Raw genomic sequence first — 18,451 nt, 5'->3', positions numbered from 1 at the left:
GGTGGGGGGCTCTGGAGAGCATTTGTTTAAGCAAGTGTTGAACTTGTGTTTATGCAACTTGTGTCCAATTACATTTTGATTCCCTCCAAGCTTCTGTGGAGCTCTTAATTACCTTATGTTTCTTGTTCTGCCTCTCTGCTTTGCTCTGTGTGGCTGGATATTTACTGAAGGGAATGAGTATTGAGATCTTAGCCTCTTTTTCCCCCAAATTTCAGCCCAATGCCCATTATTTTCACTTTTCTGAGAATAAACAAATGGAACACAGTGACCGTACAACATGTCAGCTCTCCACACAGCTTCTGTTTCGCTCACCCACAGATATTTCAAGTGCCCTTGCGGGCAGTGCCCGCAGCATGACACTTTGTCTAACCATGATGTGAAGCTCAAGCCATTCGTCAGACTCTATTAATCCATGATATGCAAAGCATTCCTGGAGAGAAACTTCACTGATCTGTCAGATTTGGCCGAGGGACGGTCTCTTTTGTTGTTTTACCTGGTGGGAGAGAATGACTTCTGGTGGGTAGAGGCAAGGTCTGAGCCCTAGCGGCATGAGCAGCCCAACCCAGCTCTTGGCAACTGAGTCAGTGCTGGTGGCAGCTCCTCAGCTGTGAGATACAACAATTACAGCAATAATTCGAGTCAGAAAATTGACAGAGCCATTTTATTGTGTGTGAGAGTGACAGTGAGTCATCTCTGATCAGTGTGTTCAGCAGCCTGGAGATCCACGGGCACCCAGGACAGCCTCATCTCACATCTGCATGGCAGCTGAGGACAAGGAGAAGCAGCTCAAAGTCACTGTCTCCTTCTTCCCAGAGAAGGCTTTGCATGAGTTTGGTCCCAAGAAACCAAAGCTGGGATGTGTTGGAGGCAGGTTGGGGTGGGACAGCATCTCTGCTGCCTTTGTCCCATTCTCCTTAATGTGGGGCATGGTGCAGCAGTGAGAGAATCAGCCTCGTCAGTTGTGTAACTGCTGGGAAATGAATAGGTAAAGGCAGACGGAAATGCTAATAAAGTTTTACAAAAGTCTCTTTAGGGTTTCATTTCAGGAGCACAGTCCATTAGTAATGTGGAAATTACAGCAGACTGAAAAGTAAAAGGAAAGGAGGATTATTTTTTTTTTTTTTGAACCTACAAAGACCTCATTTCTTAAATTAATTCTACAAGAAACCTTTAAAATGTCTTTTCTGTTCTCCAGCATTCACTTGAGATGCAGATGAAGTCGTGGGGGCTAATATTAAAAATACTATGAGTGCTTATGTGGCACCCAGGGCAGAGAGCAATGGAAGGACTCCAACACAGGTAATTAGGAACCGTGCAAGTACTGCTGAGCTCACTCTTTGTAAAATTAAATTGTCCAGAGCAGTGCGAAGCTCAGTAATGAGTGTTTGCAGGACCTACATACTCCAGCACTTGTTTTGACAGAGGTATGAGCCAGATTTTCAAGTATTGCAAATTGCTCTGAAGCTTTTCTTGATTTTTTTTTTTTTCTATTTAACTGAAGCTGATGTGAATCCACAAATTTCAGACATTTACAGCGACAAAAAGTTCTATGCACATTTTCAAGTGTTAGAACCAACTTCCAGAATAAGCATTCTAATTTATTTTGAGCTATGTAGAGGCCCAGTAGGCATAAATATGGTAATGACACCAAATAGTGATTTGTGTCTAATACAGATGGTTTCAAAGCAGTACAAAATGGGACTGTGGTATCCCTACGGACTGCTCCCCAACTCCAACTGTGTGTTAAGAAGAGTGGCTTTCACCTCTGCTAAAATGAAGGCCACTTGCTACATCCTCAGCATACCTCAGTATTGACACGATGTCTTTTTTCTCGGAGTGCCATTTGTCTTTGCTAACTTTGATGGGCTGTTACCAGCAGAGAAGTGCAGTATTCATTCCATGCACTGAAAAGTGAAACGTGACAATTTTTTTTTCTTGTAAATGTACTGTGTTTGCCGCCTTGGGTTACTCTTTATGGCATTTACGTTGCTGAACACCAATGCAAGCACAGGCAATGTAGTGTAAAGATATATAGACGTAAAGGCAATAAACAGTACTGTTAGTTTCAGTTTGACCAGAGCAGCTTTATTTGATCATTTTGCCGTTTGCTTTCAAAGGGAGGGGCTGAGAGCATCATGCTTGCTGTGATGTGGGAGCTTGGGGTCCTGCTCTGTGCCCCTCTCATCAAACAAGAATAAATGGACAGCGAAAGTCCTTGTATGCTCCCTGACCTTGCTTTCGTTAGCCAAGTCACTGCACATTTGTGCTCACAGCAAGGCAACAACATCATTCCTGCTGTCCATGACCGTAATGTGAAGTTGGAGTGTATGGAAATTATTGCAGTTCTGGTGCAATTAAGCTGCTTGTGGCCGTGCTGTCCGCTGTGTGGAAGCACCACAACATTGTACAGAAGGAAGTTGGGTGGCTGAGATTGGTCTCGATAGGCAGCACATGAAGCTGCTCTGAGCACGATCATTAAGGTGGGTGGTAGCAGGAGATCAGGTAGCTTAATCTTGTGCTGATTTGGCATGGTGCTGATTAAATTGATTTACAGTGAAAAGCAAAACTCGTCTGTGTATGTGCAGCAAGTGCACTGTAGTTGTACAGCAGTGATAGTATCAATGCACATGGGTTTGAAGGATGTCCAAAGGGATTTAGGTTATTGTACAGAGGGGGAAAAAATATTCTCAAGCACGAGTGCTGAACCTTTGTCAAATGAAGTTTTTGAAGTGTGGTCCTTTTTGGGAAGAGGAGGGAAAAAATGATCAGTGTTGTTGCACATCCTTCTCAAATGATACTCCAAGTGAATACAGTGGTTGAATGCTTCCTGGGGCAGATACAAAGAGCACAATAACGCTATTTGATAGAGTAAATTCTCAGCTACACCAGGCTATTTTTCAACATACCTCCATTAGCTATGCATTTTCACCAGCAATCAACAAGAGCCTGTGTGCTGTGCTGGTACAAATCTACCATCCCACCAACACTGTGGGCCAACATAATAAAACAGGAGGTATAACTTTTGGAGCAGCCCTCATATACATACATCTGTATGCTTAGAAAAGCCTCCTGTTTCATCTGAGCAGCAGCCCACAGGTGCCTGCTGCCTCCTGAGGCAGTGCAACCGTGCTGCTCTCCCTGGCACGCCAAGGGTTTTCACTCCTACTGATTAGTTTTCTGTGCTTTGCTTTGAAAGATTTCCTCGGAGGCCATTTCTCAGAACAGCTTTTTCTGTAATGGGTTTCAATTTTAAAACACTTCATTTCTTGCCTCCCTCCTTTTGTTAATCCACAGTAAATGAGGCAAATAATTGGGAGGTGTCACCTTCCCGAATGATGCTTCCATTCTTGCCCCTTTCTTCCAAGCAAAATGCCCAAGAGCTGCAGCAGTGAAACGGAATTTCGGAGGACTGCTGCTGTTGATCTCCTGCTTCCCAGGAGTTATGGCTGTTCCTACTTGCAGGTTTCCAGGAGAGATTCAGTCTTTTATTTGAGGATTTTGTTGCCTTTGGCTGGATACTGTTCCTTCCTCCTCCAGGATTATTCTGATTCCTATCAGCGTTGCATTTTTCCCTTCCTCTCAAGGGAAATTTGTTTCCTTTTTGTAGCTCTGGCCTTGTCAATAGACGCTCTATAAATAGCAAGGAAAGCTACAAGCACTTCTATTTCTGTTGTCGTCTTTTGTCATTTTATTCTCCCAGCTCCAAATAGGGCTACATTAATAAATAAAGTTACATTGCACAAGAGCATTCCACTGTTTCATGGTTGAACTAGATGATCTTGGTGGCCTTTTCCAACCTTAATGATTCTGTGATTCATAAACAGTGAACCACAGCTCTCCAGAGCTTTCCCATAAGCTGCCAGCTTCCTACTCATCACTGGACCATCCTGGCAGTTCTCTTGCCACCTCCTCCTGGCTTTCACCACAACGTAAGTATATTTTCTTAGGAATAGAGCCATTCCTTGCTTCTTCTCTGGCTCTCTTAATGGCAGCCAGAACTTCATACAGAGCAGTGCCTTTTGGTGGTCGTGCAATCAGGATGGGTTGTTCAGCTGCTCTCCAAAAAGTGACCCTAGTAATGCTGTGGGGATGCTTCCAGCTCTATGCCTGCCCGTGGCTCTCAGCAGATGCTTCAGAGCAATGAATTGTACGCTGTGAATTACTATCTCATGTGTGGTGGTGCATGGAGCAGCCCACCTGCTTGGAAAGCAGCCAGCTTGCGTTTACTTTGGCAGATGGGGAAAGCAGAAAGCCACTTGGAGTAGGCAAGGAAGCAATATTGATTCATTCAGTGGCAAGTGTGGCAAAGCAGTGAACCGAGCTGCAGAACTGAATTAGTCCAGCATAGCAAAACTGCAGATCTGGTGGCTGGGGAGGAGAAGGCGGTGGGTCTGCCCTGCTGTAAGCAAGTTGTAGGTGTTGCATAAGCCCTCAAGGAGCAGGAGTGTGCATCCTGAGCACACCTTGCACGCAGAAGGCTGAAAGAGAAGAACATCTGAATCATAGAATGGCCTGGGTTGAAAAGGACCATAGTGATCATCTTGTTTCAACCCCCCTGCTATGTGCAGGGTTGCCAACCACCAGACCAGGCTGCCCAGAGCCACATCCAGCCTGGCCTTGAATGCCTCCAGGGATGGGGCAGCTGGGATTGATAAGGCTGTGTGCAGAATGCAGTGCCTTTTCTGCATGGTGAAAGAGGAGCCACGCTTAGAATTTTCTGATGTTGGATGTCGTTGTCTTTGGTGTGCACAGTGATCTAAATACAGCCTTATCTCAGCTCATCTTTTCAAAGGATAACAGCTTATTACTGCTAGCAGTTAATCCAATTACTCTTTTAGGTCAAGGGGGAGCGTTCTGTGCAAATATTTTGAGAAGACATGGAAAAAATTATTCTGTGTGTTTGACCCAAAGAGTGCATGTTTCAGAATTTTTCAGCAGATCAAAAAGTTTAGAAATTCGTACTCCTGCCGAAAGAATCATGCTCAAAAGACTGCATTCGATTTTGATTTAAGACAAGGAGGAATGTGCTGTCTTGCTGAGGAGAAAGCTACCTGCAGAGGCACTGGAGCAGATTTAAGTGGGTTTTGTGCCTGTTGTCTGGGGATTGAGGCATCATGGTTGATGAACCAAGTTGGACCTCTTGCTTTGCTCATGCTTATCAGGGAATGGTTCTCCATCCCCTCTCACAGCCTTTTGCAGAAGGGATTTCTGATCACTGCTTTGCTTCGGTCTAGGCCCCCAAGTAGGATTAGGTTTTGTCAGATATCTGTGGGGATGCAAATGCTGCAGCCTCTGCTCTGACTGTGGCAGCTTGGTGCTCTTTGGATATTGAGATCTGAGCTTGTGTGGTCAGCTGCTGCTGCTGGAAGAGTGAGTAAAAATGGTGGTTGATGTGGGATGGGGAACATCCATCTCCCACCAGAGAAGAGCATCTTCTATTGATGCTGCTCTTAGAGAATCTACTATTGAATCCCAAAAGCCCCAGCTCCTAATAACCAGCACAATCTAATTCAGATCAGCAGCATGAAACATCATTAGTTCAGGTAGTAAAATCTCTCTGTTAGACAAGGAATTTACTTCTCCAAGGCTGTAAGTATCCAAGCTCTTCCAGACAACTACTGCCCATGCCAGAACTTGTGCTGCACTTATGCATGCCATGAAACTGTCCAGAGAAAGCTTGTTGCAAATTAGCAAATGCAGCTGCTCCAATTTCCTGATCTTCATTGTGAAAATCAGGAATAGAATCAGCCCAACTTGAGCACTGTGAACACACAGGTGCATGATGAAAGTGAAGTTTCTGACTTGTGATGCTGACATCCCTGGGCAATTTGGTGAGAGCACTTCTTTGGGATTTTGACAAAGCTGGGCAGGGAAATGGTACAAATGGGTTGTGTTGCCAATATGAGGATTTGTGTACCACAACCCCAGAATAGAAATTCTTTTTTTTTTTTTTAAACTAACTTGTAAGGATTTTTGTGCCCCGAGTTCATGATGTTGTTCAGATACCTAGCAGAAATCACATCTTTATCCGGAATAAAGCAGGGAGAAAACAAAGCACAAATGAGAAGAAGCAGAGGAGATTGTTCTTGCACTTATTCTTGTTCTCAAGTATATACCTGAAAGCTTTTCACTAGCTGCTTCAACATGGAAGTGGTATTACAAAAAAACGTTCCTCTTTCCTCCCCGCTCCCTGTCCTGTATGCACTGATTTAAGCAAGCTAGGAGGATTTTGTAATGTTTGTCCTCACCAGGAGCCCAAAGCAACTTGATATCCTAATGTTTTCTGTAAAAAAGGGGAGGATGAGGAGGGGAATAATCCTACACAGGTCCAACCGTCCTCAGAGGCTGTGGTCACATCCCTCCTGATCCTTCTTTCATTTCTGTGGGTGGCAGAGGATGGAGGAGATGCTCAGTGAGCATCACTGGTGTATGCTGCTACTCTTTGTATTGTCCTTCCAAAAGAGTTGTGTTGGGAGAATGCTTTTATTGTTGCTGCTGTTATAACTTATTCCCTTGTGCCAATGAGGGGATTTTTAGTCTGGTTCTGGATGCATGATTTAAGAGGCGCTCAAATATCATGTTGAAGGTGGAGTGTAGAGCTCTGACTTCAGTCCCTCTGAAATGTTAGAAACAATCTATTGCATGTATTAGCATCTTGGGGCTGGTGGCATGTAAAAGAGAATAAGAAAAGCAAGGGAACCTGAAGTAGGAAAAGCATGTATCCGGTAATGACTTGGAAGGCTAGGGAGGGAAGTGAACGTTGGTCCACAGAAGCACAAAAACTGTGTTAAACTGTGTCACAAATACAGGAAGAGTCATAGAATCACAGAATTATAGGGGTTGGAAGGGACCTCCAGAGATCATAGTGTCCAACCCCCCTGCCAAAGCAGGTTCCCTACACCAGGTCACATAGAATCATTAAGGTTAGAAGAGACATCTAAGTTCATGTAGTCCAACTGTTCCCCTACCACCAATACTGCCCACTGAGCCTGACAAGAGCATGAAGACTTGTCTTGCCTGGGTGCTCAGACAGATTTGCTCTATGGCTGCTACCGCCTGCTGTTAGCAGAACTTGTCCTTGTGAAAACTAGGGGGAAAAGAAAGCTTCCTTGAAGCTTTATTAAACTCTGAATTATATTACAGATTGTTCGGCTGGAACCAGAGTCAAGGCCTGTGGACAGACTTGATGTTATGGTTTCTGGCAATCCTAGATGCAGTGTCCTGAAATGAAGTTGGACATAAAAGGAAGATGTAAACCAGCAGAGTTTATTTAGCTGGTGTGATTATATAATGTAAACATGTTTGAATTTATCTGGAAAAGCCATCCTGGTGCTGGCAGTCATCTTAGGGATGGCTTTCCTTTCACTCACCAAGCCTTATAGGAAGAAAAGAGTTGTTTGTTTTTTTTTTAATGCTGGCTTGATTTCAGTAAGCTTTTATTATTGTAATTATTTTCATTTTTTAAAAACTCAGGAATGTGCTGCAGAATGATATTTAGCAAGTTAAATGTTTCCATGTAGGGAACATAATGGTTACTGCAGCTATCTTATGCCAACTACTGAACAGATTATTTTCATATATTCATAGTTGCTGTGTTTTCAGTCTCCCCACCAAAAATAACAACAACAAAAAAATTCCAAAAAATAGATATATGTGAATTTGTGTGTTTTTTAATCGCCTTCCAGCTGAGAATACTAATATTAGTATCTTAATCACCTGCGTCTGATTCTTGTCCCTGTTTGATTCATGAGATGATGGATGTGCAGACAAATGAGGCATCATGCCCATGGGGATGGAGTTAGGTTGAGCAGCTGCTGAAGGATCACAGAGGCATGGCTGGACGTGGGAGCCTGGCAGGATGACTGCACATCTGCCCTGAGGAAGATGGCCAAGGAGATGTAGATATGCCTCAACAGAGGTTTCTTCTAACTGCTCTTGAGGACAGCACCCACGTGATGGAGCATCTGCTGGGTTTCTCATGGGTCTTCTGCTGCCCTTGTTGAGTGTGGTCGTGATTTCTCCCCCAAATTAGCTGATTTAAAGTTAACGTTGCGTGTGTGTGTGTGTGTGTTACACCACAGTGTGAGAATATCCTTGGTCCTGCAGTTAGCACAGCCTGTAATGGAGAGAGCCAGAGAGTAAAAGCAAGACATTTGCTCCACACAGCACAGGATGTAATTTAATTCCTGCTTTGCAAATTTGTTACTTCCCTAATATTTACTGTCTGTTACCTCCTGTAGTGGGTGGGTAATTGCTTCTGTTGTTAGCAGAATCATACCAGATTCTGCCATTTCCAAGTGGTTTATTCACAGGTGTTGTACAATGAACCTTCCATGGTTGTGCACTGGTTATTTTTAGTCATTGAAATGGACATCAGCTTTTCAGAGCTTTTTGCTTATATTCTCTGTGGCTGTAGCTTCACAGTGGATTGGTGGCTTGCACCCATATCTGGAGCTGTCATTTCAGTGACTCCACGAGGGTGTCTGGCTGTCAACACAGCAGGAAAATGAGGCTTTGGGGTTAGGATTTTTTTCTAGTTTTGCCATAAATTCTCCTTCTGACTTGGAGCCATTCATCATGTTGAGAAAAGGTTTTAGCTGTTCCTGTCAAAACAGTGGTATCAATTATGTTACCCATACATCATCTCAGCATTAAGCTTCTTTAGAACTGTGATTCCTTGTATTTACTGCACATACCAGTGCTGTGCTATGATATTCCTCAGAATTAGGGCTCTTTAGCCCTGTGTTCCAGTAAGCCAACGTACGTTTGCTGATTTCAACATGTTTGTCATTTGTTGGAGGTCTGGTTCTTTCTGGCTTATTCACATGAAAAATAATGTCTGCAGGTGATCAGCATGTGAGTGGCAAGGGGTGAGTTAGATCTCCTCTACCTGTCTTAGTGAGAATACCTGAGAGAGGGATGGAGCTACCTAATGATGCCAAGCACTTTGCCAGACACTTGATAAACAGAATTGGTCCTTGGAATTGGTTTACAGATGTGTGAGCCCTCTGAACTCAGAACAATAGCACCCAACTGCCAAGCAGCTGGAGTTGACCCTTACTCCTGCTGCAGGTAATCACCAGTAGCTTGTTCTCCCCGTTAACCCTATTAAGTGGTTGATAACTGCTGTCTGCATATTGTATTCTTTTTACAGTTTGTATTGCTTTGCTAAAGCAGTGCTCCTGCACCATACAGCAGTGAGTGCTGTGAGCAATTCTTCAGCTCCCACAGCTGAGTAGGGCTTCTCTGGAAGGGCTCTGCCACTCCAGGAGCCAGCCCAGGGCCATATCTCTTACCCTGTTTGTGACAGCGGGGCACGCTCTGCTGCAGGTCAGCCAGCTTGTTGGCAGAAGGTGGCTGTGCATTTCACTCCTCTGCTGGCTACCCGTGATTCTCGATGCACATTATCCTTTATCCCTGTAAATGTCAGAGGGACGTGCTGTAGGCTTCTCAAGCTGTTGACGTCAGTGTCGCTGTACACAGCTCACTGGTGGTTTTGTGTGTGCTCCTGCAACAGCACCATCTGCTTGGTGACTTCTTGAGGAGAGACCCATCAGGGCTTGTTGGTCCTTGGCTCGTCTTGGCTGCTGTCAGTATGTTTCACGAACACGTGTGTAACCTTCAAACCAGCCAAACCAAATCTGGCATTGTTAAAGGAGCAATTATCCAGCAGCCCAGGCCTTGTGCTCCAGTGACCTCCTGCTCTTTTTTGAACTGTTGGTGCTTTTGTATTAACTCATACATCTCTTTTAATTGTATTTTTTGTGGATTATTAGCCTGTGTTACTGGCACTGTGTGTCGTCTAATGAAGCAACAACCACTGAGGTGCCAAGTGTCTCCTATGGATTAATTGAGGTCTTAAAGAAGGTGACTACCCATTGTGGAAAGATGATCAGCGTGAATCACTTATTTATCTCCTAGATACATTTCTTTTCCTCCTTTTACTAATGCCGTTCTTGGTAGGAGATAAAAAATAAAAATCGAGTGAATGAAAGTGCAAGAGGTTCATAGTTGTTTGGGGGTACCCATGTCCAAATCTGGAATGTTTACATAGCACTGCTACCTCTGCAGTAATAGCCCAGCATTGTCAAAGGTTCCTTTTCTGATCTTCGGGTTTTCACTTGTTCCTTGGATTAGTTATGTGCTGCTTTTATTTGCTACGTGGTTGTACAAGCTCAGTGTGATTTTGGCTGTGGTTCTGTGTCTGTATATTTCATTAGGAATAACTAGCAGTGGTTACAGACTGTCCTTTTAAAAAGCGTTTAATTTTTGTTCTGGAGTGGTGATTTGTTGCTTAAAGCTGCAAACTGAGGAACCTTGCTATCTCTGTTATTAGGGCTTCATTTTTAGATAATGGAAAATTGTTTTAATTCTTTCTAGTAATGTAATGCTTTGAGGTAGCGGGAGCTTTCTGTATGCTCTGTATTTTATCTTTTTACCATTTAATGGTCTGACTCCATTCAGAAACTGCTTCAGACTGCATATCATTTATGTTATTAATGGCAGTATTGATTTATAAGATCAACTTGAGAAAACATCTTGCTGTATTACAAGAAAGCTGTCAAAAGGATTAATGTGCTTTCTCTTTGTACGTCTTCTCTTCTACCCACTGGAAATGGTGAACAAGTCAAATGTCAGTGGTTTATTATCCTTGCTCTGAGGAACTGTGTGTAATTACATATCCTGATAAAGGGATGTTCTCTTTATGTTGGGGAATAGATATGCTGTTGCTGTGTTACCTGCAGATGTGGAATGATTGCTGCGCAATGTTAACGTAGAGATGACCTGTGGATAGGCCACAACAGCATGCTTTGTTTTTGTTTATTTCTTAACCTGCATGCAGAATAGATAGGGGTGTTATAGGTGAATAAAGGTTTAGGAGAGAACCGTGTTACTTTCTGGAGCAGTTATTCTACTGTTAATGCAAGCTGCATGAAGCAATATAAATTGTTGATGTTTATGAGAAGTGTATATAAAAGTAAATATTTTCCCCATCCCTCTACCATCACAACTGAGATGCTTTAAATTTGATTTTCCTTCCTATAAACCTTTCTCTCCCTCCTTTCTTCCCCCCCAACCCCGACGTTATGTAGTTGATTTAATTCTCTGGATTGCTTTCCTCAAGCTCTAACTTGAGTTCATTTTGTTATGTGGTGACCACAGTTATGGATGACGCTCCCCCTGGCACTCAGGAGTACATTATGTTACGGCAAGATTCGATCCAATCTGCGGAATTAAAGAAAAAAGAGTCCCCTTTTCGTGCTAAGTGTCACGAAATCTTCTGCTGCCCACTGAAGCAAGTGCACCTCAAAGAGAACACAGAGCCGGAAGGTTTGTGGCACTATGGATCCATGTTCTGTTTGTTTCTATTCTTTTTCTTTTTCCATGTATGTCCCTAGAGTGTGCTGTGTGTTTCCCAGCCTGTGTCAGTGCAGTGCAACTGATGCGGGAAGCGTGATGCACTCCATGTCCCCCTCTGCTTGCCTGTTAGTGTCTGATTCAGCTATCACAGGAGGCTATATAGCCATGAATAGTATCATTCTAGATGAGAAGTAAAATGACGCTGCTTTTTCTTAAATAAAGTTTGTTTCAGCTCTCATCATTACACACTGCCCTTTTTTTGGCTGCCAAAAGTTGCTTGCTACTTCAACAGCATCGATTGCTACTTAAACAGCATCAATTCTAAGCTGGTTCTTTGTAGTAACATTTCTGAAGCTGCACTCTGCTGAAAGTAATGGCACTTAGGCTCGGATTCAGCTTGTCCCCCAACACCTTTCACTCCATAAGGCTTCTGCATAGCGCTAGAGAATGCTCATGGCAGCTGTTCTTCAGCAAAGCAGGATGAAGTCTGTGTGTAATGCACGCCGGGTTGCATTTTGGAAAATGAAATGCATGCAGAGCAGAAAAAAAATGAGTAGAATGTTTTCCTTTTCAGAGAAAGCAAAGGTATGGTCTTTTCTCATGCTGTGTTCACTAATATGGACTTATTAATGAGGTATTCACATCTTTAACTTGTTGGTCTAGTGTACACAAGATAAAGCCAAATTTAATTCTATTTTTCTAAATATTTTATTGTTCCTTGTGTGTTTCTCATTGTTGCTTCATATTCCAAGGCTTTAACTTTTTCATAAGATCCAGTGTCTGCCCAGACAAGCGATGCTGCTGCTGGTAGATGTATGTTAAAATGAAACATGTTTTTATTTATAAAAAATACATATAAATTTTGCTAAAATGGCATTTCTTTCTCACCTCACCACAAATATTAAATCTGACAGAAACATTGATGTAAGATGTGAGGGAGGTTTTTTGCTTTGGCGATACTGCAATTGAACATTAAAATTGGGTTTTGAAAGCACGGGGTCTAATTCTCCTCTCAGTTCCGGAGCTGACTCAATAGGAGTTTTGATTTCATAATTCTGAATTCAATAAACGTCGAGTAAAGCTGAATCCCATAACACTCTTCTGGATTAACAAATATAATGAATTTCCTATCGTCTGTCAGGATGTGTGTTGTTTGTGGGTAAATGATGAGCCCAGAACTGTTCATGTCAAGATCCGGTAGGAAGATGATGACAGCTGAGCTGCTAAAGGTACTCAGTATGCTTGGCAAATAGTATGTTGTGAATTGAAGGTTCTACGTGAGCTCTAAAGAAAAACATGCTCTGTATCAAACAGATTTGGTCTCCAAAGTTCACCTCATTGACCCACATACTGTATTTCACAGTTTCTTTGAGCTCATGTAGAACTCCAGCAGAAGCTGATGGTCATTTCAGTGGAACTTACGCTGAGAGCTGGATTTCTTCTGGTGGAGAAATCTGGACTGGTTTGGCTACGATTGTGTGTGGTGGATAAATCCAGTTATGTGCAAATGACATGTTGAACAGGAAGATTTGTGCTGGGCCTTTTGTCTCCAGACTGTGTGTCTCCTGGGAACGTGGTTTGGTTCAGCACTGAGGATTTCAGGAGCTGCTGGGAGAAGCATGCAAAGTACAGGCTCAAGGTGAAGACCTGGAGACCATCAGATCTGCTGTGTTGTTGCCTGAAAGCCAACGGTTGCTCTTCTTAGGTTCTCCATAAATCTCCATACTGTCTCCTTCCAGCAGCTGTTATTCCCTCCGCAATGGCATATGGTATTGTTAATCATACTTACTGAAAATGTTTAGTTTTAAGGGGAAAACTTTTCATCTTTTACTGTGGTGTATGAGGATGAATGTTTCTTTTGCTTTCCCCTTTCCCCTTCTCCTTTCCTCCAGGAATTTTGCATTACTGACAGGGGAAGCCATGGTCCTATTGACTTACCCCACAATCAGCTGACTTGTGGGATATTGTTTCAGTGGAATTTTTATTGTTGCATGATTTATGCAAGTGTTTCTGAGAAATATGCTTCTAGCATGAGAAGGAAAATATGTTTGTGTCCTTTTAGCCTCTGCTGCAACTCAGATTGCCTAGGGCTGCATTGGTCTTTTCCTTTGAAATCTGTACATGGGCTGACAGTGGTGTTGGACCTCCTGAAAAGGCTGTGTGTCATCCTCGGTGGTTTGTTGGCATGAAGCTGAAAAACTGAATGAATTTATCCAAACCGAATGAAATTATCCAAACTGTGCTATCAGTGTAAACAGGAAACAGTTGATTGGAGCCAATGGAGCAGCTGACAGAAACCCTATCTGGATACTTTATAGTGGGAGCCCAGCAGTCAATATCTCAGCTGTGCTGTGAGGATGAATGAGAAAAAAACGTTTAAGCCTTCTATGATAACACAATTTTCCCATCTTTGAAGATACTGGAAAGTACAGGAACAAAGTTGCAATCAGGAAACTTCCATTATGCCACTGTCCTATGAGAGGTTGTACGAAACACTGCAGACTTGAAAGACTCCTCAGAGAATACAAAAACGTACTTTTTTTAACCTCCTGAACAGTGCCATAGGAACACATAGCAATTCCTGAGTGTTTCTAGCACTGCAACTCATCTGAATATTTAATGGTGAATTTCTTCTCTGCCTTTTAACCAGGTCTTCAGGTAGGGTAGATGCTCAGGCCACCCCTTTTATCACTTCAGGATTTGGATCCCCTAAGCACGTGTGATTCTGTCAGGTAAAAGATTTTCTGGGCTTTCTGCAGGAGTGTTTAAGGAATGTTCTACTATTTGCTGAAATACTTGAACAGCACCTCACTCTGGTATTTGAAATTGGTGGTCAGTCCATCAGACTCATTTCTTGTATCTCAAGCCCATTCCTAAAAGCGAGAGGAGGAATGAGAAAATGGATCTTTTTTTCCCAAAGCAGCCTGTCTTGGTTTCTTGTTCTTCTCCTGACACCCAACGTGCCTGCTTGCAGTCTCAGCATTTTTCACAGCACCAATGTGCATCAGATACCCCTTAGCAGAGAAGACTGGTGTGTTTGATATCAACCTGGAGGATGTATAAGAAATTATTGGTCCAGTGACTATGGCAAACACAGCCTGTCTTAAGGAGTAGATGTGGAAGGAAGAAGAGGAAGAATGGGAAATCAAAACAGTATTATCTTCCCAAAATGTGGGAATTCCACTTGGTCCCATAACCAGCAGGGTGACATGTCAGTCTGGGCCACAGTTCAGATAATAAGCTGTGTTTCCTAATGCTATAAGATACTCTGGACTAAGTTAAAAGATGAACTTCTGCTTCATTCTGCATTTCAGCTCTGTTTTCTCAAAGTCATTCTACCATTGACAATGCTGTGGATCTCTGAATTGCAATAAAACAAGAGGAGCAGACATCCTTACCTGAATGCGAGGTCCTGTGGGCATTGAGTACTGTGTACAATTACATCCAAGCAGCAGCAACATACAGGGTGTTTTTGTAGCTTCCCTCAAGCCAGCAACACAGTGCTAGCAGGAGAAGGGCCATCTGAAGTACATTTTGCAGCTATTTGTTCTCTTAAATAGTTTAAACATAAGCTGCTGCTATCTGTGTAAAACATGGTTACATAAAAGAAGTCTGCTCCTGGAAAACTAATTTGAGTTGTGTTATTACATCCAGAGGAGAAGAAATAATGAGAGAAATGTTTTTTAAAAGCACCCATTGGTTAGTCACAGGCACATAATCAGGAATCTTGGCCTCTTGCCCACAGTTCTGTTTTTGTGGTTTATTTTTAAATTTTTTTTTTAACCTTTTTTCCTACGTTTTTTGGTAACATTTAGTGTCCCTCCAGGCATATGTAACCTTTTTACACAAAATAGCAGGAAAGCATCACAAAATCTCTATTAGGTATAGGGAGAAGGAAATCTGGGATAGCAGCTGGTAATGAGCAAAGGCAGCTTTCCTTAGCCACCAGGAAATCTGATTAGATAGAAAATGTTAAGGATGCTAATGGGAAGCAAGCAGCTTCGCCGTTGCCCTTGACGATGGCTTGTTATCTGGGTCCTTAGCAATGGGATGAGTGGAGGGCGAGGAGGAGGTAGGACACCAAAGCACATTAATGTGGAAGCTTGCCTTTCCTGCCTACCCTGTGTGCACACAGTTCTGTCACCAACAGAAATTCAGGAGCCTTCGTGTTGTCATACTGAATGTCCCTTCAGTGTTTCGAGTGTTATATCACTGCTGATAGTACTGGTACTTGGCACTCTAATTATATGCTTTTTCTTCCAGACCAAATCAGGCCAATTAACTTGGCTCACTCATTTGATTGTATTAATACATGTGCATTTCTGTGCTTTGGAGAACAAGGAGGGGAGGAGAACCTGTATTTTGAATCGTTGAGAACTGTGAGAGGTTTTTAACTTCATAAATTGTTCAGAGCTGGAAAAAACTTAGCATTCCAGTGGAGAATAATAGATCTGAGCAATGTGAACCACAGGTACAGCCCACCTCATGTCTGAGGAGTACAGAGCCAGCACACATGGCCATGAGACACCAAGGAAGGGTTCAGCATCTGTTGTGCAGATCTGCCCAGCTGTGGATTTAAGCAGGACCAACAGCTGCCTGGAAAGGACACACAGGTTCACTGGATAAGGAAGGGCTCCTTCCCCTGTCAGTCCTCCTGTGGGGAATGCGAGGCTTTCCCTCTGCCTTGAGTCCTGGCATTGGCAAGAAGAAGCAGTGAGAGGTGCCTAAAACTTGTCCAATACTACAGGAAAGTAAGCTCTAAATTCTGTCTCTCTGGATACATGTGGAGCTGCTGCAGCTATGGGACCTTATCTGCTATGAAGGATGATCTAAAAGGAGGGGTACAGACCACAAAAGCCAAAGGTCTGAAGCTGCTGCAGTTATAATGGCTTTTTCTCCCAAAAGAGAAACCAACTTTGGCTCGAGTGATTAAATGATAACCTTTATTTCAGGGCAATGGGAGGCAGTGGTGACAACAGCACCCTTATTTTCTTCAGATGCTGAGTACATAAAGCAGAGCAGCTCAGTTCTGTGAGTGGCTGAGCCCTTTTGCCCTGATCCTCCAAAGCCTTTAAGCGCATGATTAACTTTTAACATATGAGTGAACCCAGCAGAGTCAAAGGGAATGGGACGTGTTTAATGAGCTTACCTGAATACAGTCTGGGCCGCACTTGGGTTCAGGCTCCAGCAGCACAAATCCAGAGTAATTCCACCAGAATCCAAGATTTACTCAAAACATTTACTTGTCTGATCAGGTTCCCTTTGTAGAGTTTAATTTGATTTCTTCTTGTCTTATTTCCTTAGTTTATATGGTCCTTGTTGCTACAGTCACTCATGGCTGAGCATGCTTGTCCTCACAGCACTCCTGTGAAGAAGGGAAGTTTAATGTTTCCCATTAGAGAGAAGGAAGTGAAGGACTTGATTCTCAAAGCTATTTGGACATCTCATCAGTGTTAGTATCAATAACACTCCTACTGAATCAGCCGAGCGTTAAGTACTTAACTTTATCTTCTGAAGAGTTTGGGGGGTGACGCTCCTAGCTGTGCAGAGCTGGAAATCTCGCATCTCCTTAGATTCACACTTGGAATATGAGTTTTTCATCTCTCTCTTTGGCAGCAGCTCTGCACCAGCGGAGCTGCCTTCAGCCTTCCCTTCCTGCCTTCCTCTCGCCTCCTGCTGAGTACCAAAACAAGGGATGGGGAGAGAGCACGAGAAGCATCCAGCATGGCCAGGTTTCTATTTCAGCTTTTCCCTTACACCGTGTTATACTACTTTTTCCATTTTCTACGCTTTACTTACTTTTCAACAAGTACTTGGCTCTACAGTTAGTCTTTATGCATCCAGCTGTGTGCTCTTACAGAAAACACCTCTTTCTAAGGTGGCTTATTTAAAAAATAAGATTGTTATTCCCTGTTTAAAGCCGTGGGCAGGAGCATCTCATTGTTGATAAAACATCTCTATCAGAAGAGATGAAAACAAAATGGAAGGAATAAAGATAGCCCAGGCACCATCTCTCTGCTAGAAGTAGAATTTCATACTCAGAGGTGCCGCTGCTTTTCCTGGTCTGGCGTGCAGCTCACAGAAGGGGAGTTCAGCTGGTGTTCAGTGTCAGTGGTCTGGTGCTCACCCTGTTTGTGTAAGGTTTGTATAAGTAATGGCATTAGGAGCAGCATTAGCGCTCTCATTTCAAGACTGGATTTTAATTCTCAAGCTGGAGCTGGCCTAGTTGCTGAGCAGAACCTAGAGAGTTCTTACCTGTGTGCTCTTAGAGGCAAATGTTTTATCTGTGACATTTGCTATTTTGCTCTCATCTCAGAATAAATATTCATTATGGAGACAGTATCTGACACTTAGCATATTCAAAGTAGGATATTTAGACCAAATGAGTCACACGGATGTGCTTTTCTCATCCTGTCTTTCAAAGGACTCTGAGAGCTTCAAAGAATGCTCCTTGTATGGAGGTAGGCCTTTGTCTTGCTACTTTTTCCCTCCATGATTCTCCTGAGGAAGCATCAGACTTCAGTCTTCAAACTGTCCTCATTTTAAATCAGATGATGTAGTTCTTTATTAATAATAAAGGTTCTTCTTTGTACCTTATTCAGCTACATGGTCCATCATAATTATTGCACGACTCTTCATCAGCGGAAATGTCAGTAGTATTTAAATATTGACCTTTGGATTGAGAACACACCGCTTCCTCATGCTGTTCTAGGGTAGAACACCTCCAGAAACAAATTGTTGTTAAACTTCTTAGCTGCTACTGTAAAGTTTGTTCCTTTCCCAAGATGATAATTTACAAAACCATTTAGGCATGATGCAGGAGAGCAAACTACAGAGATCCCCTAGCTGCTGTCCCCCATCTATACAGCCCAATGCATAGCAGTGTAAGGGTTATAACTGTTTCAGCAAAAACCAGCTTGAGTTGTTCACAGTGTTATGCTGTAGCTTTTGGTTTCGGGATTAGCTCAGCTGATACTTAGGGCTTTCTGCTTTGTTCCATTGACAATCTGAACTCTTGGTAACTGATATGTCTGAATGAACATAAATGAAGGCAAAGCAACTTCAGGATTCATCAGAAAGTCTTAACGGA

At 42.9% G+C, this 18,451-nt stretch overlaps 1 protein-coding gene across 3 annotated transcripts in view; it reads left to right on the top strand.

Moving 5' to 3' along the window:
- Positions 1-18,451, top strand: part of FGF13 (fibroblast growth factor 13) — a 210,306-nt gene that overhangs the window by 99,014 nt on the left and 92,841 nt on the right. For 2 of the 3 annotated variants that reach the window (XM_048959496.1, XM_048959498.1), the window contains exon 2: positions 11,164-11,331. The exons of the other annotated variant lie outside the window; for it this stretch is intronic. In XM_048959496.1, coding sequence (XP_048815453.1) covers positions 11,164-11,331 — 168 coding nt within the window. The remainder of the gene's footprint in view (positions 1-11,163; positions 11,332-18,451) is intronic. 3 annotated transcript variants of the gene reach the window in all.

This window comes from Lagopus muta, chromosome 13 (genome assembly GCF_023343835.1).
Source record: "Lagopus muta isolate bLagMut1 chromosome 13, bLagMut1 primary, whole genome shotgun sequence".
NCBI lineage: Eukaryota > Metazoa > Chordata > Aves > Galliformes > Phasianidae > Lagopus > Lagopus muta.
This window is presented reverse-complemented; position numbering and strand designations above follow the sequence as displayed.